Here is a 27171-nt window from a genome sequence, read left to right on the forward strand (position 1 = left end):
GCTTAGCATAATTCTTTAGCAATTCATTCACGTTGTCACATATATCAATAGTTCAAATTCTCTTATTTTTTTGGATTATTAGAAACATAATTTTTCATTGATTAAATGCACTTAAATCAATTAAACTCATTATTGTTTTTGATGCTGAAATTGTCACAACTTTGACATCTGGGATCACCTTCCAACTGGTGTCAGAATACTTTTTATATGGCCCCATCATTTTAAAACAATGCCTGTATTTATTGAAGTATATTGTTATTACCAAGAAGTGCCCATCATCAATGTATGGCTCAATGGATTTTCAATAAGACACAAAGTTAAGATCAAGAAAAAGAAAATTACCAGCACTCTAAAGTCCTTTGTGTGTCCCTTCCCAGTCACTGTTCTCTCTCACCCCACTGGCCTGACACCATAGGTGAGTTTTGGCTGTTTTTGAACTTCACGTAAGTGGAGTTTTATAGCATGGTATTTTGTTTTGTTTTGTTTCAATCTTCTTTTGATCAATGTGATATTCATGGGATTCATGTTGTTGCCTGTAGCAATAGTTGTGCATTTTCGTTGCTGTATAATATTCAATTGTATTGATGTACCATTCTGCTATTGATGAACATTTGAGTGACTACAGATAATGCTATGAATTTCCTAATACATGTCTTTTGGTGCACATAAATATGAATTTCTGTTGCATAAGAACTAGAAATGGAATTGTTGGATCAAAGAATATGTGTATATTACACTTTAGGAAATATCATCAAAGAATTTACAAAGAAATGGTACCAATTTTTAGATCTTCCAGCAGTGTATGAGAGGTCCAGTTGCCCCATATCCTGACCAACACTTGGTATTGTCTGTCTTTTAAGTTTTAGCCATTCTGGTGAATACAGGCAGTCCTCTCTTTGTGTGGTTCTTATATGCATGGATTTCAGCTACTACAGTTTAGTTGTCACACCAATCCCCCAAAAACATGGTTCAAATTTCACTTACCATGGTATATTAACTGTGAGTAATTGCATAAAGTCCAAACTTTGCTGCTAGCTTTTCAGTCTAAAAATCATTACATAAATAACAGATGCAATCACGATTTGTGACCAGTCATGCCACTTTCATCGTCTGTCAGTGATGGGTCACCATGTGTCTATTATTCAGCTCATACGCAGACAGCAAAATATGTAGTTATGTTAACTCCTTGTCTCCCCATGATAAACCCAGGTGACATTTTATATAGATAGATAATTGAAAGAGGGAATTGACCAAAAAGGATAAAAGTGCAGCAAAGAGATGAAAACTGATAACATTGAAAGTAGACTAGATTTGATTAGAAGTTTTGAATATGTTGACAGTAAAGCGAAGATAGAATGAGACCTAGGCCTGTATGGAGCTTGGTACAAACTATAGTGAAATTTTCTGTGAATGTAAAAACAAGGTAAAGATGCTTCAACATCTTTTAGTTTAAATTGCTGTATGAATACAAAGCTGCTTATGATTGAAATGGAGTATTTACTTCTACTTTGAAGACAATAAAAAAAATTCAACTAGTTTGGCTAGCATGCAGTCAAAATGTTGAAGCTAGTTGTCACATTGAAAGAAAATAGTAATTATAAAGCTACTGCAGAAGAACTTTTTATGGCAGTAAGGGCTCGTTTCATCATTTTAGCAATTGGCATGAATTAATAGATGTGAAGCAATCTGGTGACCCTGCTAGTGCAGATAAGGAGGCTGCTGTGAAATCCGTACCCGTATTCTAAGGGTTAGTCAAGGCAGGTGGTAATGGTGATCATCAGATATTTATTGTTGATCAGACAAGGTGGCCCCAAAGATATGTTCACATCCCAGTCCATGGAACCTTTCAGTATTAATGTTTCAAAAGATGTGACTAAGTAGAGGATGTTGAAAGGAGGAGATTATCCTATATTAACCTGGCTGGGCCCTAAATGCAATCACACGTATGCTTATAAGAGAGGCAGAGGGGGTTTTGAGATAGACCCCCAGAGAAGGAAAGACAGACCCACAGAGAAGAGGCTGAGGCAATGTGACTTCAGAGACAGACATTGGAGTGATGTGGCCACAAGCCAAGAAATACCTGGAGCCAACAGAAGCTGCAAGAGGCAAGGAATGGCTTCTCCCCTAGAGCCTCATGGAAGGAATGGGAGCATGTTGACACCATGATTTCAGACTTTTGGCCTCCAGAACTGTGAAAGAATGTATTACTATTGTGTTAAGCCACTCAGTTTGTAATAATTTGGCATGGCATCCCTAAGACGCTAATATAGAAGCCAACTCGGGTAGGCAGAACAGTGGCTGCAGAAGGGGTTCATACGCTTCTCTAGAATCTCTGAATATGTTATGTTATATGGCCAAGGGGAATTAAGGTTGCAGATGCAATGAAGAGTGCTTGTCAGCTGGCTTTAAAATAGATTTTTCTGGATTACTTGGGTGGGCCCACTGTGATCACAAGTTTCCTTAGATGTGGAAGATGGAGGCAAGAGAGTCAGGAACTTAAAATTTCTTTGAGTTTCTTCTTATCTGTAGAAACTATTTTGCTACAAGTATATAAAGTACTATGTATTAAAGTCAATAGAGATCAATCTCTTCCTGTGTGCTTTGTGTTGTCAATTTGATGTACAGATAAGTTCATTAGTTTCAGCTTGTTTAAAAAGAAAACTTTTTGAAGAAATTTGGTTTATTTATTTTTTGGAATAGGTAATTTATCTTCATTATTCAAAGAACAAAATTGTACAGAAAGCTATGCCCAGACAGGTCCTCCTTCTACTCAAGCCATTTTTTCCTGCTTCCCTGCCCCCTCCGCACACACACACACACACACACACATGTATACATACATATATATACACACACATATTTATACCCATACATATAATTTTTAGTATTTCCTTATTTCTCATTCTTGTCCTTATTTTTACAATACAAACGCTTGAGTTTGCATGTGTCTATTTATATATCCATATTCTTACTTTTCACTTGTTGTGCACACAGAGAAAGCACTGTATGTATTGTTTGGTGTGCTTTGATTTTTTTCCCTTAGAAATGTATTTATGTATTACATATTTGCATGTTAATATTTACATATTTTGGGTGTATTTTTACGTATCTCTCTTTTTTTTAACATCTGCATGGTAGTCAAGTGGCTACTTTTCAATCTTTTGCTATTTCAAACAGTGCTGAAACCAATAGCTTTGCATAAATTTCAGTTTGTCTTTTGCAGGCATACCTGTAGGATAGATCACCAGATATGGGCTTGAGGCATCAAGAGGTAAATCCACTTATTATTGTTCATTATTGCCAAACTCCTGCCTCTAGGGTTTGTGCTCCTTCTTTCCCACATGAGAAGCGTCTGCTTCCCCAGTGTTGCCAATAGTCTATGCTAACTTTTTGGATTTTTAACAACCTATTGAATGAAAACCAGCATCCAAATGTAGCTTTAATTTTCCTTTTCCTAATTATGAATTGGGTATTTTTTCATTTGTTTAGGGGCCATTTATAATTCTTTTTTCGTAAATTATTTATGCTCTTCACCTATTTTTCAATGGGATATTGTTTTTTCTTGTTGATTTATACTGGCACTTATATATATATTAGTCAGATTAAACTTTAACTATGACAAGTGTACTAAATATTTTTTTCCCTCAGTTTACTTTTTGTCCTTTGATTGTTTATGATTTTTTTTTGCTATGAATAAATTTATTTTAGTAGTTGAATTTGTCAATGTTTTCTTTTACCGTTTCTGAAATTTGGGTCACAGTTAGAAAGGACTACCACAGTCCAACTTTAAAAGTAAAGGAATTCACACATGTTTTCTTCTGACAATTGTATAGTTATATTTTTTACTTTTATATCTTAGATCATTTGGATCATGTGATATCAACCCTGTAGCAGAACTCAGCAATATCTAGAGATCATAACAGTGAAGATGCATTTACCCTTTGGCTCAACAATCTCCAAATTATACGTTTATGGTGTGAAATGTGGGTTCAATTTTACCTTTTCAGATGATTACCAGTTATACTGACATCATTTCTTTAAAAAGTTCATTTTTAACACACTGAGTTGAAATTATGCTTATCATATACTTGTGTGTATTTGTGTCTGTTTCTAACTTTCTATTATTTTTCTTGTTTTACCCATTTACTCATGGACTGCACTGTTTTGGATGTTGAGGCTTTATATTTTTGTTTTATTATCTGTTAGGGCCACTCAATATTTGCTCTTCTTTTCCACTATTTTCTGTGTAAATTTCTCTACGTTAATTTTGTATCCTATTATTTTAGTGAATTTTCTGACTGTAGCTTTTCAGTTGATATTCTTGCACCTGTAAACGGGCATCGTTTTATCTCTTCCTTCTCAATCCTTATACTCATGATTTCTCTTGTCAAATGCATTGACTGATGCCTCCAGGGCAATGTTAAGTAGTACTGGCAATACTGGGCATTCTTGCCTTGCTCCTGCCTTCTGTGCTTTCTCATTAGATTGGATGATTTACCAATAGTCCTATGAAGGCACGCCTCTAATATAAATCAGGGGTCACCTGCAGCCATTCTCCATTCCACATGCATTAGTGGATAATGCTATCTGGTATGAGCTGAACCCTGACATGGCCCAGATCTTGTCAACCCTCACTAGGTATTAATCACACTTGCTTGGGTGAATTCTATGTGCCTTCCCATACCTGAACCAAAAGTATGGCTTTAAAATTGCATTTAATGAGTCACATTTGTAACCTAGAAGACACACCGACATATAATTTTGATAATGACACAACTACTGGATTTATTTAAAAAATATTAATTCATGGTGCTGTTCAGGTGACATGTCCTGTAATGAGCATAATCTTCTTCCAGAACCCTGAGTGGACTTCTACGACTAAATATATGTAAGAGTTATGTGAGGCCTGGCCTAGATTCCCTTCCTATCACTCCCTTCCATCCTGCCCCCACACTACATCCTGTGATGGGCAGGTCCTCTGTCCAATCACAGTTCAGATTCCATCTGTTCTACACAGTGCACAGTGACACCTCTTTTTCTGAATTATTGTCTGATCCTATCAGTTGTTCTTTGTATTGGTAATTAACTCTAAATAAAAAATGTGCATTGTCTTCCAACTAATTTTTAAGCCATTCATTTATTCAACAAATATTTTCAAATACCTGTTTTGTTGAAACGCGTATGCTTGGCTCCCAGGATATAGCTATGACAAAGTACCAAGGACTATTATTTTCTTAGAAGTCTAGTGGGAGACAAATAGAAAACAACTAATTGAGTGAAAATGTTTCATTTCAGTTATATGTGACAGAGGAAAAATGCAGTGTAATCAGGGAATCTAAAATAGATCTTCCTAGTAAGATTGATGTCCTTTGTTACCATATAGAATTTTTCATATGATAGGTATATAGTAGCTATTTGTTAATTGATTAATGAGCAACTCAGGACTGATGGCATCCATAAAACACATATAACCTAATTCTCCTTGTCAAATGGGGGAAAAATGACAATAGATTTAAAGATAAACATGCTGAGAGTTTCTCATACTTAAAGAAAAGTTTAGTATGTGTAGATGTGGTTTCCTTTTACCATCTGGAATTTGCTGAACTTTGTCCCATGATGCTGAAATGGAATTGTACAACAGCATTTGATGTTTTGAAGTTATTTGGTCTTTTGCCATAAGTTTGACAAATCAGATTAGAGTTCAATAGTCAGGTAAAGCCAAACATGAAGAAACAGCATTTGCTAATATGGTGGCATAGAAAAATAGATAGAAAGATTAATATTTTGGGCTGCTGTGAAATTTTCTTGATTACACAGCTCATTTTGAAATTCTTATAATAGGTACAAGGTTAATCATAACAAATGTTATTTTGCTCAAACTAGTTAGAGTGAACTAATAGTGGTAGCAGAGAATTAAATAAAACTCCTTTCAAGAAATATTTTTAGTTGACAATAGAAATGCACATCTGACCCACTTTAATAAAATTTACAAAGGCGCTTCTTCCTTATCAGAATACTAGGCTTTATATTTATATAGTATTCTATTTTATGCAGAGCACGAAGACATTTATTGCAAGAATGCTCAAAATGAGATTGATTGCTACCATCCCTCCCTAATTGACCAATAAATAGCCCAGAGCTTGCGGAGGTCATGCTTAGGTCACGCAGGTGACCCAAAGCCTGACCCAGTCTCCTCATTCACAGCCTACTACTCTTTCCACCACAACACGTCTGAAAAATTTACACAGTTAAGCATCTATAAAATTAAAAACATACCTAGAAAAAAATTTTATTTTTATAAAAATAAAAACAACTTTAACAGAACAAAATGCATTTAAGAGAAACAGGGGTTGTGGAATGTAATATTCTATAGCAATTCAGATCTGGTAGGTTCCCAGGGCTTAGGGGCACTAGAGATATGTTTCATTAAAATAATCTACTAAAATTACTGCATTTGTGTTTTTATTCAGAAAAAATGATCTCTTCCCTGGAGTTAAGTATTCCCTCCAGGATGCAAATTTGAATGTTGTTATATTTTGATGCCCTCCAAGAATTGAAGGATAGATCCTGAGTGGATTTCTGATGAGTGGCCTTGTTCACTCTAATCACAGTATCTTTTAAATGGCCACAATTCTGGGTGTCTGAGGAATTCCATATCCCCTCTAACCCCACAGTGATCTCACCAGTCACATTTTTCTAGGTTCCTTATTAGCATGGCTATACAAATGGCTAACCATACAGAATAATCTGTACCGACCACGTGTGCCAGCCCCATCATGGGCACTGCCTCTCTGCTGTCTTTTCTTCTCCTCAAATCTCAGCGATTTCTTTCTTTCTTTCTTTCTTTTAATATAGTACCTCACTTTTATTTTATTTACTTATTTATTTTTGCATATCAGAGATTTCAATTTTCTCATCATTGCATGCATGGTCCCAGCCAACTCTATGGTTAGGGCCCCAGCAGGAGGCACTCAAGTTAGGATAACTCAAGTTGAGTTGCATAATGAGACTAGATATAGAGGTGTGGGAAGGGCTTGAGAAAACCACAGGTGATAGCGCAATATCCAGTGGCTGGAAACCGCAGGTGCCTTTGCCACCTGTAGGTCTAAAGAAGCAAAAGAGGGAGCATCACCAGAAGCGAAGGCAGAGGGGCAGCATGGAGAGGGCCCCTCTGGAATCAGAGACCTTTAGTCCAGGGGCCCAGTTAGCCTGTGGCTAACCTGCAGGGAAGAAGGTGGACGTGTAAATAATCTGCCACTTATTCTCTGATCCCCTCGTGCTTCTGCTCAGTGAAACCCAATAGGAAGTCAGAGAGCAATGCATCCCATTGATATAATCCATTTAGGCAGCCTCCTGGGGTCACAGAGCAAAGTGGAGAAGATGGAGCTTGAACTGGAGAGGGAAATGAAAAATATCCAGTGGAGGTTATTTATCAGATCATCACTCCCAAGCTTATAAAAAAACCCAGCCTCATTAAGAGAGGCAAGTTGGGGCAATCATTTCAGGCAAAGCTTGACTGTTTCAACACAATGGCTTCTGAACTCTGGTACCCTTTGCTTTGCCTCATTTCCCAACTTCTGGCCCTCCCTGGCCCTCCCTCCCCCAATATCTGCTGAACAGCTTGATTTTGGCTTTGTGACGCACTACTGCCACTGTGAAGACCTTTTTAAGAAGGTGCAACCTGGAAGAATGCCTAATAGGAATGAGCAAATAAATAGCTTGTCCTGTCTTGACTAATCCTCTATTCAACCTATCACTCTGGTTTGGTGAGCCCTCCTGGTTCCCATGACCCAGATTCTTCCCTGGTGGATGGCCCCCATTGCCATCCTTGAGTTATATGTTTTTATTCTGTTCCTATCCTATGGAAGAGATAACTTCTGGGTGGGATGGACCTGAGAAGACAGAAGTCCTAGAAACATTGATTTTTCTAACTTTTTTCCTATTCTTTTAAGAATTTTTACATCCTCCTCCAGATTCCCACTTTTGGAAGCATATTTTCAGTGTAGCTATTATGTTAATGAGTCTTTATATGGCAGATGCAGTGGCTCATATTTAACTCTTTCCTATACATCTTGAGACTATTTTAGTAGTTATTACTTTTTTGCTCTGGACAGGAACTCGTTTATGAACTTTTAAGGTTGGACAAATGTCAAACATTTCTTAAGAAATGAGAAGTGGGATATGGATTGTAATATATAAACCTCACATCTTTTAATACTGAATTTCTAGTTTTAATGAACTGGATGAAAGGTAAGGTTGACTTGGTGGATTTGTTCATGGACTGAGCCAAGCTCCAGTTCCTCTTTCAGCTCTTCCTGGACCTAGGATGACAGCTGTGGATGGGTTCTAGGGAAGGCTTGGAGCTTATGGTTTATGCCATCCAGCATTATGTTTTAGGAAGAATGTTTTAGGAAGAACAGAATGTTTTAGGAAGAACAGTACTTGTAAATTGTGGGAAGTGTGCTTATAAATTGTGGCCAGCTTTCACTTCTGAGATGTTTTGAGTGACATGTCTCTGGGGCAAAGAAGAGAAGGAAAGTGGCAGTTGGTTTCCTCAGCTAGAGATAATATCCCTAGATATTCTCTGTGTTCTTTTCACTATAAATAAGGGTAATTATAAGTGTAATTATAAGTGCTGGAAGTGGATGGCTTTGGTTAGAATACTGATATTCCAGTTCCTAACAATGTAATCTTGGGCAAGTTACCTAACTTTTAGTGCTCTAAATAAGGGGATAATATTACCTAAATTATATATTTGTTGTGAGAAAAAAATGAAGTAATATACATAAAATGCTTAACAGTGTTGGGCACAGAGATAAAGTCCTGGAAAAAATTAACAGGGCATCATTAAGATGTGGAACAACTTCAAGGACACAAACATATGTATATTTGGCATCTCCAAATGAAGAGGGGAGGGACAAAATAAAATATTTGGAGACATATTGACCAAAAATTGTCCAAATCTTGTGAATACTATAAACCTACAGATTTAATGCATGCAACAAACCCTGATCACAAGAAAATGAAGAAAAATACACCAAAGCACATCATAAGCAAATTGCTGAAAACCAGTGAAAGAAATTCTTAAAAGAAAGCAGAGGAAAAAAGATATCATACAAACAGAGGAAGAAAGATAAGGATGACAGCATAATTATTGTGAGAAGCATGTAGTCCTGAAGACAGTGAAGCAATATCTTTAAGGTACAGAAAGAAAAAACCCCCATCAAACTAGAATTCTATACCCAGCTAAAGAGTATCTCTTAAGAACTATACTGGGTATAAATCTTATATTCAGTTCAAAAACAAAAATAAAATACTTCTTCACACATACAAAAGGTAAAAGAACTCATCACCACAAGACCGGCACCACAAGAAATGTAAATACTTGGAGAAAGTCCTTCAGGCAAAAAAAAAAAAAAAAAAAAAAAAACAAAAAAGAAGAATGACCCTCCTAAAAAAAAAAAAAAAAAAAAAAAAACCATACCAAGTAGAAGTCTGACTCTACACAAAGGAATGAATGAATATGATGGAAAATGAATATTCTTTTATTTCTTATTTTTAAGCCTCTTTAAAAGATAATTGATCATGTAAAGCAAAAAGTTTAATAATGTATTGTGGGGTTTATATCATATGTAGAAGTAAAACATATGACAACAATAATACTAAGGCCAGGAGAGGGGTAATGAAAGTATACTGTTGTAAGATATGTAGTCTATATATGAAGTGGTATAATATTACTTGAAGGTATAACTTGAAGTTAAAGAATTATCTACCAACCCTAAAGCATCCACTAAAATAAAACAAAGATTAGCTAATAAGTCAATAAAGGAAATAAAACAGGATAATTAAAAATATTTAGTTCATCCAAAAGTAGGTAGTGAAACAGGAAAAAGACAATAAATAACAGATGAGACAACTATACATCAAATAACAATATGGCAAATATAAACTCATCCATGTAAATAATCACATTAAATGTAACAGTCTAAACATCCTAATTAAAAAGCAAGGATTGTCACATTGGATAAAGAAAAGCAAGACCCAACCATATGTTGGGTCTATAAGAAAAACACTTTTTATTTTTTTATTTTATTTTTTTAATTGAGATATAATTGACATATAACATTATATTAGTTTCAGGTATACAGCATAATGATTTGATATTTGTATACATTGTGAAATGATCACTACAATAAGTCTAGTTAACATTCATCACCACACATAGTAACAAAATTTTTTTTCTTGTAATGAGAACTTTTAAGATCTACTCTCTTAGAAGCTTTCAAATATACAACACAGTATTATTAACCATAGCAACCATGCTGTATATTATATTTCCAGGACTTGTTTATTTTATAATTGGAAGTTTGTATTTCTTGACCCCTTTCACCCATTTTGCTCACCTCCTCTCCCTTCTGGCAACCACCAATCTGCTCTCTGTATCTATGAGTTGTTTTTGTTTTTGAAAAAACTTAAACTATAAAGATACAAATAGGTTAAAAGCAAAAGGACGGAAAAAGATACACTCTTTTAATACTAGTTTTTAAAAAACTATAATAGCTATACTAATATTAGACAAAGTAGATGTCAGAGCAAAGAATAAAGAGGGTTATTTCATAATGATAAAGGAATCAATTAATCAAGAGAATATAATAATCCTAAATACTTATATACCTAGTAACAGAACTTCAAAATACATTGTATAAAACCCAATAGAACTGCAAGGAGAAATAGACAAATCCACAATTATAGCCAGAAATTCAGTACCTCACTCTTAATCATTGATAGAACAAGGAAACAGAAAATATGAATGGATATAGAAGATTTGACAATACTATCAACCAACTTGATCTGAATGACGTTTAGAGATGCTTTACCCAACAAGTGAACAATACATAGAATATTTACCAAAATAAACCATATTTTGGGTCCTAAAATAATTCTTGGGTAATGCAAAAATTTCAAGTCATATAAAGTCTGTTCTCTGACCACAATGGAATTAAATTAGCAGTCTAACAAAACGATATCTGTAAAATCCCCAAAGATCTGGAAACTAAACAGCACACATAAAAAAAGTGAGTGAAAGAGAAAACCAAAATGGAAATTAGAAAGAATTTTGAGCTGAATAAAAGCAACAATAGGACATCAAAATTTGTGAGATCTAGGTAAAACAGTGCTTGGAAGAAAATGTAAATGACTTTGACAAAATAAAACAGTCGTCCTCTTAAAAACTTCCACCAAATTAGGACTATACAGAAACCTTCCCAATATGATAAAGCACAACTATGAAAAACACATAGATAACATCATGCCTAACGCTGAAAGACTCAAGACTAGGCAGGGTTGGAAGGGAAAGGACGGGTTACAAAGTGGCACTGGAAAACTTTTTTAGGGCCTAATTAAGTTTATTATTTTGATTGTGATGATAATTTCCCTGTTGTATATGTATGTCAAAACTCATCAACATTTTCACCTTAAATATGTGCAGTTTATTGTATATCAATTTTACACCAATAAAGCTGTTACAGGTTTTACAAGCCCTAGAAAAAGAATTGAGTAGCTTGTTTTCTTCTCTTGCTATTTTTGAAAGCAGTTTTGACTCTAGCACTGTTTACCCACTGAATTTTCTGCCTCTTTACTTCCTAGTTATTTTCATCTGGAATTTTTATTTCACTTTAAAAAATGTCAAATTTGCTTTTTCAAATAGTCACTGTTAATTAATATTAATATTTTAGCAGGAAAGAGGTAAATTCTACAAGAGTCTCTATGTTAGTTAGACTTAACTTTTTCACCTACCTTTCTGGATTTATTTCATTTCTTTCCTTTTACCCCTTCCTTCTCCATTTACCATTTTCCTTGCTACGTATATCCTTTAGTATATCTTCCAGAAAGAGTTATGAATATTCCTAATGTTTATAGTATTCAAAATTTCTCAATTTACGCTCTTAAATACTAGTTTAACTAAATATAGGCTTTTGGCTTCAATCTCTCCACCCTCCTTCCACTGTCCTCACTCTTTAAAAGATATTTTCCAATGTTTTCTAGAATATATTATGTCTGATATAAAAACTTCAGTCTGTCTGCTATTATTCCTTTGTAGTTTAACTTTTATCACTGGTAGTTTTTTCAGATTTCTCTCTACTGATGGTGTTTTAAGTTTCACTGTGGCGTAGCTAGATATGGATTTACTTTTATGTAACCTGCTGGCACTTTCTTCATGTTTTCTATCTTTCGTTTAAAGTCTTCAATCCCATAAAATTTGCAGCCATTGTACATTTAAATAACATCCTTATTGATATATAATCGACATACTATAAAATTTACTTTTTTAAAGTGTACAATTCGGTTGTTTTAGTATATTGCCAAGTTGCGTAACCATCACCATTATCTAATTCCAGAACCCTTTTATCACCCCAACAAGAAACCTCAGAACCATTAGCCGTCACTGCCCCTTCACCCTGTCCCTCTGCCTCTGGCAAACACTAAGTTGATTTCTGTCTCTACGGATTTATCTATTCAGGATATTTAATATAAATGGAATCATACAATATGTAATCTTTTGCATCTTGTATCTTTCACATAGCCTAATGTTGTCAACCTTCATCCATGTTGCAGCATGAATGCGTATGTCATTCCTTGTTATGGTTGAATAGTATTCCATTCTATGCATATACCACATTTTACTTACCCATTCATCAGCTGATAGATATTTGGCTTGTTTCCACTTTTTGGCTATTATGGATAATGTTGCTATGAACATTTGTATACAAGTTTTGTGCAGACATATGTTTTCAATTCTCTTGTGTATAAACCTAGGAGTGGAAATGCTGGGTCACATGGTAACTATATCTTTAACTTTTTGAGGAACTGCCAAACTGTTTTCCAGCAATGTATGAGAGTTCCAACTTTTCTGTGTCCTTGAGAACACTTGTTATTAGCCATCGTTTTTATTATAGCCATTCTAGTGGATGTGAAGGGCTATTATTTTCTTCTTTGTCATACTTTGTACTCTCTTCTTTTGGAACTTCTAAAGGATATTTATCGAAGCCATTCAATCTATTCTTGTCACTTTTTCCTTAATTTTTTTAAAAAAAATCTTTTTTGGACTGGCCTGATGTCGTAGTTGTTAGGTTCATGTGCTCTTCTTCAGCAGCCCGGGATTCACAGGTTTGGATCCTGGGTACGGACCTACACACCACTCATCAAACCATGCTGTGGCAGTGTCCCACATACAAAAATAGAGGAACATTGGCATAGGACCAATCTTCCTCGAGCAAAAACAGGAAGAATGGAAAAGAGATGTTAGCTCAGGGCCAATCTTCCTTACCAAAAAAAAAAAAAAATCTTATTTTGTTTTGCTGTGGCTGAATTCTCCATTATTAACTTTCTATTAGTTAATGCAATCCTTAACTGTGTTTAGTTTAGAATTTATCCTGTTTCATTATTTTTCCCACAATAATTATATATCATTTATCGCTAATACATTTTAATGTCATAATTTATTGCTTTTTAATGGATGGCCTTTCTGCCTCTACCTCTTTGAAAATTTTGAAATACTTGCTTTAAACTCTCTTTTCAAATGGTCTTAATATTTGTATTTCATCACAAGTGAAGTCATTATTGTTGCAATTTTTGGCTTAAAGTTATTTTCCTTATATATTTTGGAATTTTATAGTGCTACTCTTATCAAATGGGAGTATTTTTTTTCTCTCTCTCTCTTTCCTCATTCTTACTTACTTAGCATTTTGGTTCAGAAATAGAATTTACATTGGAGATTTGGGGCCACTTCCTCATAATGAAGTCAATCATTTTGCAAATCTGGTGGCCAGGCCAGTAGGTGGTTTTGCCCAGATGCTGGTTCTTCAATTGTGTCTGCTCACTCCTTCCACCCCACATAACCAGTAGCCATGGTCAGTATCCTTGCCTTTTTTTTTAAAGGCTTTTTCAATCGATGGGTGAAATCTTAAGGTCTAAGGTCCTTGACAAGGGACCTAGCTCTTGTGCCTTGCCACTTAGTCCCAGATATCACGAAGAAGTAAAGTAGGAGGCTGCCTCCAGGAGACTCTAGACTCAGAGCCAGCAGCCACCGTTTCAGCACCTGCTTCGTGTGGTGTGTTTCTATTCTGATTCTAGGCTGCACATGGGTTCATCTTCTTCTGAGCATAATTATATGTCTTTTAAATTAAAACAATTTACATATCTTTGCTGTGAGTTTAAATGGGAGCATGGACTCCTAATGATATTTTTTTTAATGCCTATGGCAAGCAAACCAGAGATAGTTTCTACTTTTCTACTTGTTGAGACAGAAATCAATCACACAAATTAACAAATAATTATAAAATGAAACAAGTGCTGTGAAGGAAAAAACCCAAACAGTCAAACAAAAATGTGTTCTATGAGAGCTATAATAAAAGAACCTGATCAGATTGGGAAATCTAAGCAGGAAAGACTATAATCTAAGCAGAGAGGAGAGTGGAAGTGGACCCTTGGATTCCATCAATCATAGAATAAATCAGTAACTAGCTTTCCAGTGCAATTGATTTACAATGTTTCATTGATCTGAAGTGAAATGTCTTGTTTTAGTGGCTTTTAACTTCTGATCAAATTCTATAAAGGTTTTTCCTTTGCTAGAACGTCTTTTATTTTTTTATTTATTTATTTTTATTTTTTATTTATTTATTTTTTTTAAAGATTTTATTTTTTCCTTTTTCTCCCCAAAGCCCCCTGGTACATAGTTGTATATTTTGTTGTGGGTCCTTCTAGTTGTGGCATGTGGGACGCTGCCTCAGCGTGGTTTGATGAGCAGTGCCATGTCCGCGCCCAGGATTTGAACCAACGAAACACTGGGCCGCCTACAGCGGAGCGCGCGAACTTAACCACTCGGCCACGGGGCCAGCCCCTAGAACGTCTTTTAAGACCCTGTGTAGCAAGGAGCCAGTCAACTAAACAAAAAATTTAGTTTTTGTTTCACTTGACTTTCACGTCTGGAAGACTTTCAACTAAACAAATCTTCCTATTGCTGTTTAAAGGAGGATTACAGGCTTCAGTTTAGAGATCCTTGATCATATCAAACCATTTCTGCTTGGATCTCTTTTTGTGGCTCACTATTCTTCGTTCAAAGGCTCTGCACACTCTGTTGGCTATGGCAGCCATTGCTATCAGGCTACAGTTTTGAAAAGCTGATTGGGTCAATAACTGAATGCATGGATTAGGGGTTGACAGCTTGTTTTGTGAAATTATTTGTGCACAAAGGAGTTTCCATGCATCGTACTCCAACTTTCAAATGCTTCCACATTTTTTGCGCTTTATTGTACAAAGAACGATTTAACATTAACAAAGCAACCATAGGGAGACATTTAGACTCATTTCTTACTTGGAATAAATTCCTACGTAGAAGACAATTATTGTGATTCTTAGAGTTTAAAAAAATTTAATTCCAAAGCTTTTTCAAGAGACTTGTAATTTAAGGCACTACATTTCCTGCTTAAAATATACAATGATGAAAAGCTTCAACTTCTGAATTACATAATTCAACACATACAGAAAAAAGGATTATTTAGTACAATATGTTAAAAGGTTATGTATAAATCATTAAGGACAAACAACCGAAAGATAAGTGGGCACATATATATTGTAGATGGGAATATCAATTGGTGTGGTATTTTTGAAAGCTATGTGGCAATAACCATAAAATATGCATATCCTCTGACCCAGCAATTCCACTTTCAGGAGTTAATCCTATGGTTTAGTTGCAATATACACTACTATTAGGAAAGGCAGTCTCAGGAGCAGTGAGCAGTGTGTCCCAAGTCCCTGGCACCGCGACCCCACCTCAGCCGCATAAGAATGGGCCTTGAGCCTGGAGCATTTTCTTACCAAGAGATAAAGAGCCCACACAGCCTATGCCAGCCTTAGTGCCTGGGGTGGAAATCTCTCTCCTTGTTTCATCTCGAGGAGCGCTCTTTCGTCTTTGCTTAAAGCATGGTGTGTGTGATATGACACTTGTCAACCCTACTGCTATATCAGCCCACTGCAGATAGGGGATGGGGTTCCTTCTGCAGCATGGGAGGGGTGCTGGTAGGCAAATTGTCCCGCATTGCCCCAGGGAGAGACTTGCTGGCCATGGGGAACTGGCACCCACTGTTGAAGCTGCTTTTGCTCTGTCTCTTCTCTTTGTAAGTGAAACATTCTTCAGTCTAGTGCTTGACTGCCTTGTGTTTTCCTTGATGACTCTGATACCAAGACGCAATGGGCAGAAGTGTTTAGAGTCCTCCCCTAGGATTGCATGGCACTATGCTTGACAACTCCTACATACACACACAAACATACATGCCTTTTGTATATAGTATAGGATGTATAGTGCTCACATATTTATAAGAATGTTTACTGCGACAATGTTTGTAATGTGAAAAAAATCAATTATTAGCGGAGTTGTTAAAAAAAGCAAAGCATACGTATTATACAACACCTTGCAGTAATTAAAAAGCATCAGGCAGATTTACATGTTGATGTAGAAATATTCCCAAGATATATTAAGTGAAAGAAAAGGGGCAGAAAAATATGCACAGAATTATTTTATTCATGTTAACAATAAAAATAAAACTGTGTGTGTGTCTGTGCATGCACGTATGTATTCATTAATGAAAAAATATATATTTAGGGTAAACATCAAACTTCTAATAGTGATTACTTGTGTGGAAGGTACAGGAGGGGAGAGAAATTTCATTTTTAACGCTGTAAAGTTCTGTATTTGTCTGAATCTTCTTATGAGGGACAAGTAGGGAACTTAGACCTATCTGAAATTACCTTCTTTGTTTGTTTGTTGTCAATTATCAAAAATAGAATGGAACTTGTAATATTTTCACTCAATGCAATACTGTATGGCAATAAAAATGATTGACCACAGCTGGATGCAACAGCATGGATGGATCTCATAAATTTAGATTAAAAAAGGTGTTTTTTATAGAAAATTTAAAAATAGGCAAATTAATTTATGGTTATGGAAGTCAGGGGAGTGGTCCCCTTTAGGGAGAAGGGGGAGCTAGTTATTTGGAGGCTACGTGAGCGGGCGCTGGTGATGCTGTTTCTTCACCAGGCTGATGGTTCACGGCTATGGATGGTTTGCCTTGTAGCAATTCAGTGAGTGCACGCTTACGATGTGTGAACTTATTTGTACATATGTTATACTTGATAAAAAAGCTAAGGCAAAAGTAAAAGCTCGTAACACGGATGGGTATGTTTAAGTGGTTGTCACACTCCCAGTGCTGCTGCGATTTGTGCCCCGCCCTCTCTGCAGAGACGTGTGCTCCTGGTCGATAACATAATTGCATGTGTTGTGTTTTTGTTTTTCATTTTCTAAGCAATGCGTGAGCATTGTTAAGCTCTGATTTTTGGTGTAGGAATTGATAAAGAAAACTCATTCATTGAATTTTTATTATAAAACATGAGAGCTTTATATAACATTTTTTCCCCAAGTAAACCAAGACGCTTCGAAGGACGCAAAATGATTACCGATACTGCATCCTTCCCTCAGGAGAACGAGGAATGAGGAAATTTGTTCCGTATGGCAGACAGTGAAGTTTAAATACGTTAGCCCATCTTGTCGTTTACCTGCTCTCAACCTTGAATTATTTTCTATCATTTTGATTAAAACCCAAAGCCCTTTCCACAACCAACACAAGGCCTCATGTGTCCCACTGTTCCTCCAGTAATCCACATGTTCCCGTTAGGGGGCATTGCCCTCACTATTCTTCAGTCTGGAAAGCTGTTTCACCAGATATTTATGTAGCTGGCTTCATTGTTGAATGAGTGAACTGATTCATGTGGGGTCCTTATTTTCTTGAAATACACAAGAAAAACCCCCATAAATATTCAAAGTATTCAAAGCTGTCCCCCACTCCCCCATCTTCTCCTAAGAAGAAAACTTTGTAGCTCAAGGCTCAGATTCTTCATGCTTTTTGTTTTTGGATAACTTTTTTTACAACATGGGTTTTGCATGTTTGTAGTAGAAAACTGAGAAAGTGAAGATGAGTATTAAGGGGCTCTGCAAATAGTTTCTGTCTCATGGGATACAACCATCAGGAGAGGAAACCCTCTCCCTGGGCCTTCTCAGTCTCTGATGAGGACTAAAGTTCATGGATAGTATCTGCTTTCTGAGAGGCCCTGGGTGGGATGGTGCCCAGTCCCTGAGAGGCCTGGGGTGAGGCAGGGTTGGGTGAGGAAAAGCCCAAAACTCACTTGTAAGAATTGGGACACTGAGCAATAGCGTAGCCAACCCTGTAAGTGCTGACCGTATGCTGGCCTGGGCTTAAGCGCTCTGTGAATGTAACATGTTTACTTATTACAAGAACGTAAGGAGGTACAGATGAGGAAGGTGTGGCCGTGAGAGCTCCAGATCACACAGCTAGCTGGGATTTCAACCCAGGCAATCTGTTCCCAGAATTTACACACAGATTCACAGAGTTATTAACTCTCAGAAGAAATCCAGACCAGGACTCAGCCTTGGAGGAGCAAGTGGGGAGGCCAAGAGAGTGGAACTGAGGTGAAGAGGAAGCCCAAGGACCGACAGGTCCAGAATGGAGCAGCAGCACCCTCTGCAGTTAGTGTGGCTCTCCAGTCTACTCTATACACAGAGTTTCTCCCAGAGCCTCTTCAGTCAGCAGCAGTTTTGAGTTCATCTTACCCTGAACTCCGGCCCATCTAACCCTAGTCCTCGTCCTAGGCTGGTTCTGACTCCAGCCCTTCCTGTGTTCATGGAAGCCAGAACACCTGGCTGAGAACACGCTGAGTACCACAGTCAGAGTCCAGTTAGCTGTGTTTAAAATAGCCTCCCAGGTGACGCTTAGGCAAATGCCTCTCAGAATTTAAGAAATTCTTGAAAATCAAAACCATTAAGAATTAAAGGTGCAAAATTCTAAGGGTAGATTTTCAGACTGAAGGCCAGACAGGACGGGAGATATTTGAAGACATGGGGAGACCTGTATAGCACCCCTCAAGTCACATTTTGTGGACAACTGCCGTACTTCTTGCTAAGGTCGGCCGGGGCTGGAGCGCCATCAGCACAGGAGCCTCATCACTGCCTAAAGAGAAGGAGCCATCTCGCCCCATTGGCCTTTCCCTTCTTTCTTTCCTCCTTTTCGTGCTTCTCTGTCCCTTTCCTCTGTTCCTTCCCTCCCGAAACATTTGTGGCACATCCTCGGTTCTCCACCAGGCATGAGGGGGTGAAGAAACACAAGAGTGAGCAACTCTGTGCCACCTGGGGCATCACCAGGCCCTTGGCAGAGGTGACAGGTGGTGAAACAGAGGGACAGATATTTGTCTGTTAACCAATCTGAGTGGTTAACAGCTACCCCAATGTAGAAAAGGGCTTCTAGACAAAGAACTGTGCTTGATTTGAAAAATAATGTATTCATTTGAGTGTGTTATTTTCTCAAACATATTGTGTGAGATATGTATGCATACACATTGTGTTATTGTAACATAATGATGTTTTCCTATCTTATCATGGAGGGACAGTGCACATCGCTCTTAGCATCTCTAGAGTGTAGGCCAGATCCCTGTTTCCAAGGTTTGGGAATCCTTTGTTCTAGGGGAGAGAATTAAGTGATTTTTTTTTTTCTCAAAAGACTAGCCCCATGTCTCTCAAATATGATCTGCAGGTGGGTTTTGTTTGGTCCACACTGTTTTAAACTGGAATCAAAGGCCACAATTAAAAATTTGGGACATTATGATGAAAATCTAGGTTTGGGGTTTCTTTGGAAAAATCTGGCAATACTGGGCTGGCATTTCCAAGGGAAACAATTGGCTGTGGCTGATTAGAGACCTAATGTCTCCGACATGCTATCTACATATCTGATATCTACAGCCCCACCACTGTTTATTGCTCCCAACACTGATTTCCAAGGGCCAGCTGCTCTCTATCACCTTCTTCTCATCTGCTTCAAACACTTACGTTACTTGCATCTCTAGTTCAAAAGGAGGAAGGCTCTTGCCTGGAAGAAAACGTTAATCTGTCAAGGATCAGGAAGATAGACAGTGGTGGGGCTCTGGGGGTGGCGGGTCCTGTGACCCCTTGCACTGGCCAGAAGGAGAAGGGTCTTCTAACGGCACATGGCTGGGTGGATGTCCTGGGAACCCTGGCAGGGCTGAGCTCAGAGGGATGGACCGCCTGGGACAGTGGAGCTCCCTCATGAGAATGGAGCTTGTGGGCTTGCACAGTGGTGAACTACAGAGCAGAGACTTGTCTTCCACTTTCCTGAGTTTCTAAACTCTGAATTTGGGGGGAAGAACACAAAGGAGAGGGTAGGTGAGGGTCCTGGAAAAATGGCTTAGTAGATGGGAGTTTAGCTGCAGGTAGTTTCAATAAGAAAAAGGAAGAAATGTTACCTTTTTGTACCTGAATGTTGTCCCAAATGGTTAAATTAACATGAAGTAGTCATGGCTACTTGTGTGATGAGAATTTGCCTTATAAAACCTTCATAATACCTTTCTCAGAGACCTGGTCACCAAATTCCTTTACTCATTCCTTTAGTCACACATATATCCATTCATCAGATATTGGAGAACCCACTATGGTCTGGTGGGGGGTGTACAATAGTAATAAGATATAGTCCCGACTCCTTCCAATTCTTGGTAGTGACCTGGACGAGAGAGAGAACTGGAGTGGAAAGGACATTGCTTGGGAGCAGGAAGTTTGCAGTCTTAATTCTATTTCTATCCTTCAACTGCTGGGCAGCCTTGGGGCAACTACTTAACCTTTCTGGGCTTCACTTTATTTGCAAAATGGGACTAAATTTTCTTTAATTTCGTATTAGCTTCTAAAATACTTTGATTGAGAAAAGAGACATAGACATCTGGATGTAAATGCAGATTTCCATATTTAGGAGGGCATAGTTTGTTTCTTTATCAGGTTTTGTTTTTCCTTTCTGTAGCTAATTTCCAGAAATGAGAGTGGAAATACATCTCCACTGTGTTTACTCATCTAAGATTTCATGTATAAGAATTAAATGAAAAATGTTTTTGCAGCCTCAGCTGTTGGAAGAGAAGGAGGCCAGTGATGATTCTGTCAAAAGCAGACGGTTTCACCGTCTCTGAGTTTAGGATTTGCTGTGGAAACCCAATGGCGAATGAGGGCCTTGGAGGAGAAGAGACTTGCAAGATTGTTGTGCAGTTGGGGAAATAGCTTTATTATATCTATATACAAATAAGCATTTACTGATGTTTTGTCAAAAATAAAGGACAAGGTAGCAAAAACTATTTTAGCATGAACACCAGATAGCTGTAATAGACCAATACTAAGCTTGAAGACTCTCAGAACACAGCACCTGAAATGATGGCTTTCAGGTCGTGTAAATAGTTATCAGACAATAAAGTCAACTATACAATGCAAGCAACACTTGACAATAAAAGGCGATCCACGAGGCAGTCTCTCACTGGGGGAGAGAGGAAGGCTTGTGGGGGCCTAGGGGCCCCGATGGGGAAGGGCATTAAAATCTCATAAATCCTCCATATCTTTTCTCCATTTCTGGAACTTCTTTTGAGTAACTTTCACCTTCTTCGTCGGAGGGCAGAGAATCAGCGAAGCGCTTCAGGAAGCCCCCGTACCTTTTCTGGTAGTCCATCCACCACTCTGGGCGACCCACTCTTCTCATGAAGCCCCCGTATCGCTTCTGCAGCTCTTTGGCTTGGTCTTCCAGTTGGGGGCTTCTCTTTAAGCCTCTCATGAAGCCCCCATATCTCTTGCTCACTTCTTCATCGTCACTGCTCTCCTGGTGGTGGCTGCTGTCTCGGTTGTCTCCTGTTGCCAGCAGCTCTTTCAGCAGGTCTGAGGAATTGCCCAGGGCGGCATCCTCCTCTGCATCCTTCTTCATGAAGCCCCCGTATCTCTTGGCCAAGATTTCACCTCCATTTGCCTCTTCTTCTGGCTCCACAGGGTAAAGCTCATCCATTTTCTTCATGAAGCCTCCGTACCTTTTCATGAAGCCTCCATACTTTTTGGCTAGCAAATGGCTCTCCTCCTGTTTGCTGCTTTCTCTGAGGGCGCTGGTGCCACCTTGAGGAAGCTCCAGTTTAGACAGCTGCAGAAGCTCCTTGCAGGTTTCCCAGGTTTTGAGAGAAGGCAGTTTCCCTTCACATTCCAGTGTGCAAGCCTGAGAAAAGAATTCAATTGAGTGACAAAAAGAGGCTTTTCTGATTTCATTAAGTGAACACATTTTTGTGGACCACAATACACTTGCTTTGATATGGAAACTTCCAGATAATCAAGTCATCTACGTTTTCTATTACAACTTTTCCTCCTATCGAACAGGCAAAACAAAGGAAAATCAAAAGAGGAAATTGTGGAGAATTAAATGAATCAAATTAGAATTCTTCTTTGAATTTTAACAGATTGCATACATTGTGCCATTTCAATTTTGTAAATTATTTTTTCCACCCAACTTTAACCTACATCGGCTGCCTGCACCATCTAATTTCACTGGTTAATTTTCTACTGCTGATTTCATTTTGCTTGAGATTTTTCTAACTAAAAGGGAGAAATTTCTCTTTACCTAATTAGGGACATTACCCCCCAATTCCTTTTATCTTCTTATCTTACAGATAAAATCAGTATTAGTAATATAAGATTTGTTTACTTTCTTGTGTTAATATTTCACCTGGAATGGTATTCCAATATTCCTGCAAACACTTTGAATCTTTAAAGAAAAACAACAATTCAAAATAAGTTTGAAAAGAAGGATATCCTAAAAACTCAATTTAAATCCTAGGAATTATTTGGATTATTATGACATATTGATTTGCTGAAAGTAGAGATGTTTTGCTTTTCCCCCCTTGATTGATTAGAACAGATTTAATTATCTTGAACCAACTGTTTGTAATGCTGAGGTCAGACATGAAATTATACATATACAAGTGTTCAAATTATTCATGTTTCTTTTCTTAACATTTAGTCACTGGTGTGCAGAAAATGTCTTTTCCAGTGGAAATCATGTTATTTGACAAAATAGGAATGGTCAGCACACAATTCTTTCCTTTTTATTATGTAATAATTAAATTCTAATCATTGTTAGTTTTAGGCCATATATTCCAATGATCTTAAGATTCTCTTCTATTCAACAGATGACTTGGGTATGATAAAAAAAGAATATTAATATTACATGAACATTGACAAAATACATATGATATTTCTGAGCATTTCAGAGGTTTTTAGAGCCCCCAAAGTCTACTCAGAGAACCCAAGTTACTGGCCCTTGATTTAGACAGAAAATCCAGGCCCTTTCTTGGTATTCAAAAATATGTTGGCATATTAATTGGTATAACATACACACATATTATTTTAACTGTGAAATAAAGCATTTTATTAGTTCAACAAAATTCTTTAGGGTACATATTTAACCAGCTCTTAATGATTATTTAAGCTTTGTGTCTAAGAAAATGAAATGTATGCACATACAAAAAACCTAATGTAAATGGTCCTGTTTTATTCTTAATATCGGATTAAGAAATCAAAACATCATTAAAAACTTAAGATTTTGGGGTGTCAATAATAGTTCCATTCTAAAATGAAATTTAAAATGATCTCTTTGCCAAAAATTAATGGAGAATATTTTGTATACTATTATCAAAAGGCTTTTTAATGTAGGTGATTTGTGATTCCTTCAAAAACATTAATGACAAATCAGAACAACACACTCATACTAAAGAAGTGATGTTGTATGCTCCGATAGCCGTCTGTGCATCTTTTGCAGTATTTAGCACACTCTGTATTCTATGGTCAAGATCATATTAGATGGTAAGTACAATTTGGACATCCTGGCTTGCCTGCTCATCTTTGTATCTGCCACAGAACCAAACACTAGTGCCTTTCACATGGTGGAAACTCAATAAATATCTGCTGAATTGATTTTACTACATAGTTTTGTCTAGGCAACCTCATTTCTCATATGTCTTTTGCAACTAATTCCAGCAAATTAGTCATTATCAAAGCTGTTTGTCACAGAAAAAATAACAACCCTAAATGTAAGCCCCAATACAAAATAAATCAGTGACAAAAACCCAAAACAAATCAGAAGGAAAAAAGACAGTTGAAGGAGATTAGTACCCCTATTTAAGATGCAACATTTTTGTCCTAGTTTAAATAGAAAGCCCTACTCTGTGTCCTCTCTTTAAGGGCATGTCAGCACATTCACATATCAAATCAAGCAGGTCAGGTAATTCAAATGAAGCAAACATTTAACCTACAAAATATGCCTTGGATTTCGTGGAATCCTTTCCTTAATTTTTGTCCCTATTTTGTGTATCTATATAACACATTGTCTTTGGAGGCTCAAGTGAGGCATTTAACTCCTCGGATTAATACATTACTTTCTCCTGAGCTTTTTAAGTCATCCCAGAATTGCAACAAGTGGAGAAGACAGCAAAGTAATCATTGTGGGAGCTACTCAAATGAAGCTTCCTGAAAGCCAAATTAAGACATGCTGGTTCACTAGAGCATCAGGGGTGACTCAACAGCACACGGACTATGATTCGAAGGAGAGTCTTCTGTCTTCAGGTTTTTTCCCTAAGCCCCTGTGGTGTAGGTTATCTTTGCATTCTTGCTGCGTCTTTGGACACTGTCCAACTCTCCTGTGTTTTTTTCACAGCCAAATTAAACTGTCATCTTAGTAGGTATTACAAAAGTACATTCAAGACGAGACGGAAGTTGAAATCCAACATCACTTGCCTGTAGACAGTTGCTGATCTCTTTCTCTCCTGCGCTTTCCCCTTTCTCTCCCTGTATCCTTGCCCCATCCCTTTACTCGCCTCTATCCACAGGAGAGGGGAAGGGTTGAGGGAGTAGAGGTTAAAACGGCTAGAGAAATGAAATCTGAAGAAAGGTGACAAAAAGTCACTAATAAAAAATGACATTATTTGAGGGAAGGATGGGAGGATGGTTGTGTGCAGAAGGGGCCCTTAGTGGGATACGTTAGGAGTTTGGGTGACAGCATCTTCTTTGGGACAGGTGAGGCGACAACCCAGTGCTCTCCGAGGTGCTGAAGGGAGCACATTTCCAGGCTCCCGCATCCCGGGGGTTAAGATAAACTCAGGTTGTGTGGAGACATCGTCGCCCTTACCGGTCCCTCGATAGCCGCGGGTCCCCGAAGCTGAGAGCTACAGAGGGACGGTGGTCAGCTCTCGGGGAGCAGTCGGGACACCCGGGTCACCAGAGATCCGCGCCGCGGAGGTGCAGAACAATTGTGACTACGAGACGTGGCGGCCCCGGCTGTCTGCGGATGGTGGCCGCTACTGCTCACCCACCGCGCGGAACACTCACCAGGGGGTTGATGTCGGTGGGGCGCGCCAGGAAGTAGCTGCACGTCGCGCAGTCCTGGCTGCATTCCGCCCGCACGGTCGCCAGGAGCCCGGGGCCAAGAGCCAACAGCCAAGTGCAGAGTCTCAGGAACCGCGCCATGGCTGCGGGGAGAGAGGGACGCGAGCTCAGAGCCTGTCCAGACGCAGAGCGGGCCCCTCGAAGGGACCTCCTAGCAAGGACCGTCCCAGCTGAGAGTTCGTCGAGCAAGAGTTCGTAGGGACGCTCCTTCCTGGGCCCCCGTCTGGCCGCCCGGCCGACACCGTTTCCAGAGGCCGGAGGACAGCTCAGAGCGCCTCGCGCGCCCCAGGTTGGCACTGTCGCCCGATCCCGGGGCTGCCCGGGGCACCCGGCTCTCTTTCTGGGCGTCCGCTGCCCTGGGCAGGATTCTGGAGAGAACGACCAAGACCACATTCGAAAAAAGCAGGAGCTTGGGGAGGCGCGACATGGACCCGGGTCACAAACAGGGACCGGAACAAAGTTGGGGAACCCCACGCAATGAAACGCAAAATAAAACAGAGCCGGCGGACGCCCCAAACCCACGCAACAAAGGCTAGCCTGGGGCACGGTCACTCACGTTGCCGCTGTCCGGATGGCGCGCGCTGGTCGGAGACGCCGGGCCGCAGGCACCTGGAACGGACAGGGGAAGAAGCCGGCGTGCGGCGCGGGCCTCCCCGGCGCGGGTCTCGGCGTCGCCGCGGGCTGCGGGCTGCACTGCGGGTCTCGGAGCGCCGGCCTCGCCTCGCCGTCCCGGGGCTGGCGGCGGCTGGAGCCACTTTATAATTAGCCCCAAACCGAAGGAGGCGAGCGCGCCCCAATCGCCGGCGGGCTGCGGCTGACGCAGGCCCTACGCAGCCCGCGCCGCCGCCCCCGCGGGAGGGTCCCGCCCGGCCCGGGGAGGGGGCCGCCGGGGGCTCACCTCTCGGCCGGTGACAAAGCGAGGCGTGAGGACATTGGGGGAGAGCGTGGCGTGAGATCAAGTTTCCCCGCGTAAAAGAAATCGCACTCCCTGGGGTGCGGGCTCCAGGGAGAGGGCCAAGGAGGGGGCGTTCGCAGGGGCACACGGACAGATTGAGATTTCTGGAATGTGCTGGAGATTCTCGGAACTGGTGAACCTGCCCCTGCGCCGCCTCCTCCTGGGGCGCCCTCGTGGTCCCAGGGGCACCAAGCACAGCCGTCCCGAATGTCCTATGTCCACCTGTCTGTCCCCCCCACTGGCCTCCGAGTTCCTTGCTGCAGCCGACACCGTCAGGCGCCTAGTAGGCGCTCAGTTAACTCAAAGGAATGAATGATTGAAACCGCCCAACAATCTTAAAATCGTGGGACTGAGCTTTCCCCTTTGGCGTTAGTGAGACCCCTAGCCAAACGTGGACGCAGAAAAAAAATCTAAGTTTCTGGAACGACGTTCCTCCGGGGACTGCATATCGTTCAGCCGCCGTGGGAGGGGACCTCCCTGTACCCAGCTCCCCAGGCAGGCTTCCAAGTCGGGCCCCGCTGCCTCAAGCGCGCTGCCCAGGGTGTCCGGGGGGTGTTTGACTAGCGAGAGGGTGCGGGGGGGCGTGTGATGTCAGCGCGCCCGGACTGCAGTGGCGAGGGGGCGCCGAGGGACGCGCTGCCCGGGGCGTCCGGAGCCTGGGGTGAGCACATCCTCACGGCGGGAGGACGCCGAGAGCCAAAGGTGGAGGCTGAGACCCTCTCACCTACTTCGTAGCTCTGCGGAAGATTGCCAAGAGGCAAGATTTTTACCTCGTCTAAGGCCTCAGTTTCCCCATTTGGAAAGGGGAACAGAGGTAAAGGGCCATTCATAGGGTTCCAGAGACACGCAA

General features: G+C 39.7%; 1 protein-coding gene across 2 annotated transcripts; it reads right to left on the minus strand.

The window, feature by feature from the left end:
• Window positions 1–21169: 21169 nt before the first annotated feature.
• Window positions 21170–26103, minus strand: PENK (proenkephalin). 2 transcript variants are annotated; one of them, XM_046641666.1, is made up of 3 exons: window positions 25923–26103; window positions 25310–25449; window positions 21170–22148 (listed from the first exon to the last, which is right to left on the minus strand). In XM_046641666.1, the coding sequence occupies exons 2-3, from the start codon at window positions 25445–25447 to the stop codon at window positions 21486–21488; spliced, it is 801 nt and encodes a 266-aa protein (XP_046497622.1). In that variant the 5' UTR covers window positions 25448–25449; window positions 25923–26103; the 3' UTR covers window positions 21170–21485. The 2 variants fall into 2 exon arrangements, with proteins under 2 accessions (XP_046497622.1, XP_046497621.1); XM_046641665.1 differs by having other exon boundaries at window positions 25310–26103.
• Window positions 26104–27171: the final 1068 nt, after the last annotated feature.

The sequence above is a fragment of the Equus quagga genome, chromosome 16, assembly GCF_021613505.1.
Source record: "Equus quagga isolate Etosha38 chromosome 16, UCLA_HA_Equagga_1.0, whole genome shotgun sequence".
In the NCBI taxonomy this organism is placed as follows: Eukaryota; Metazoa; Chordata; class Mammalia; order Perissodactyla; family Equidae; genus Equus; species Equus quagga.

What these genes read in the sequence shown, in the direction of transcription:
- PENK (XM_046641665.1), bottom strand. Translation starts at nt 25,759, where the DNA reads ATGTGGTCTTGGTCGTTCTCTCCAGAATCCTGCCCAGGGCAGCGGACG. An exon ending in CCACCGACATCAACCCCCTG is followed by an intron (nt 22,149 to 25,309) that starts GTGAGTGTTCCG and finishes TTCTTTTCTCAG; the next exon opens with GCTTGCACACTGGAATGTGA.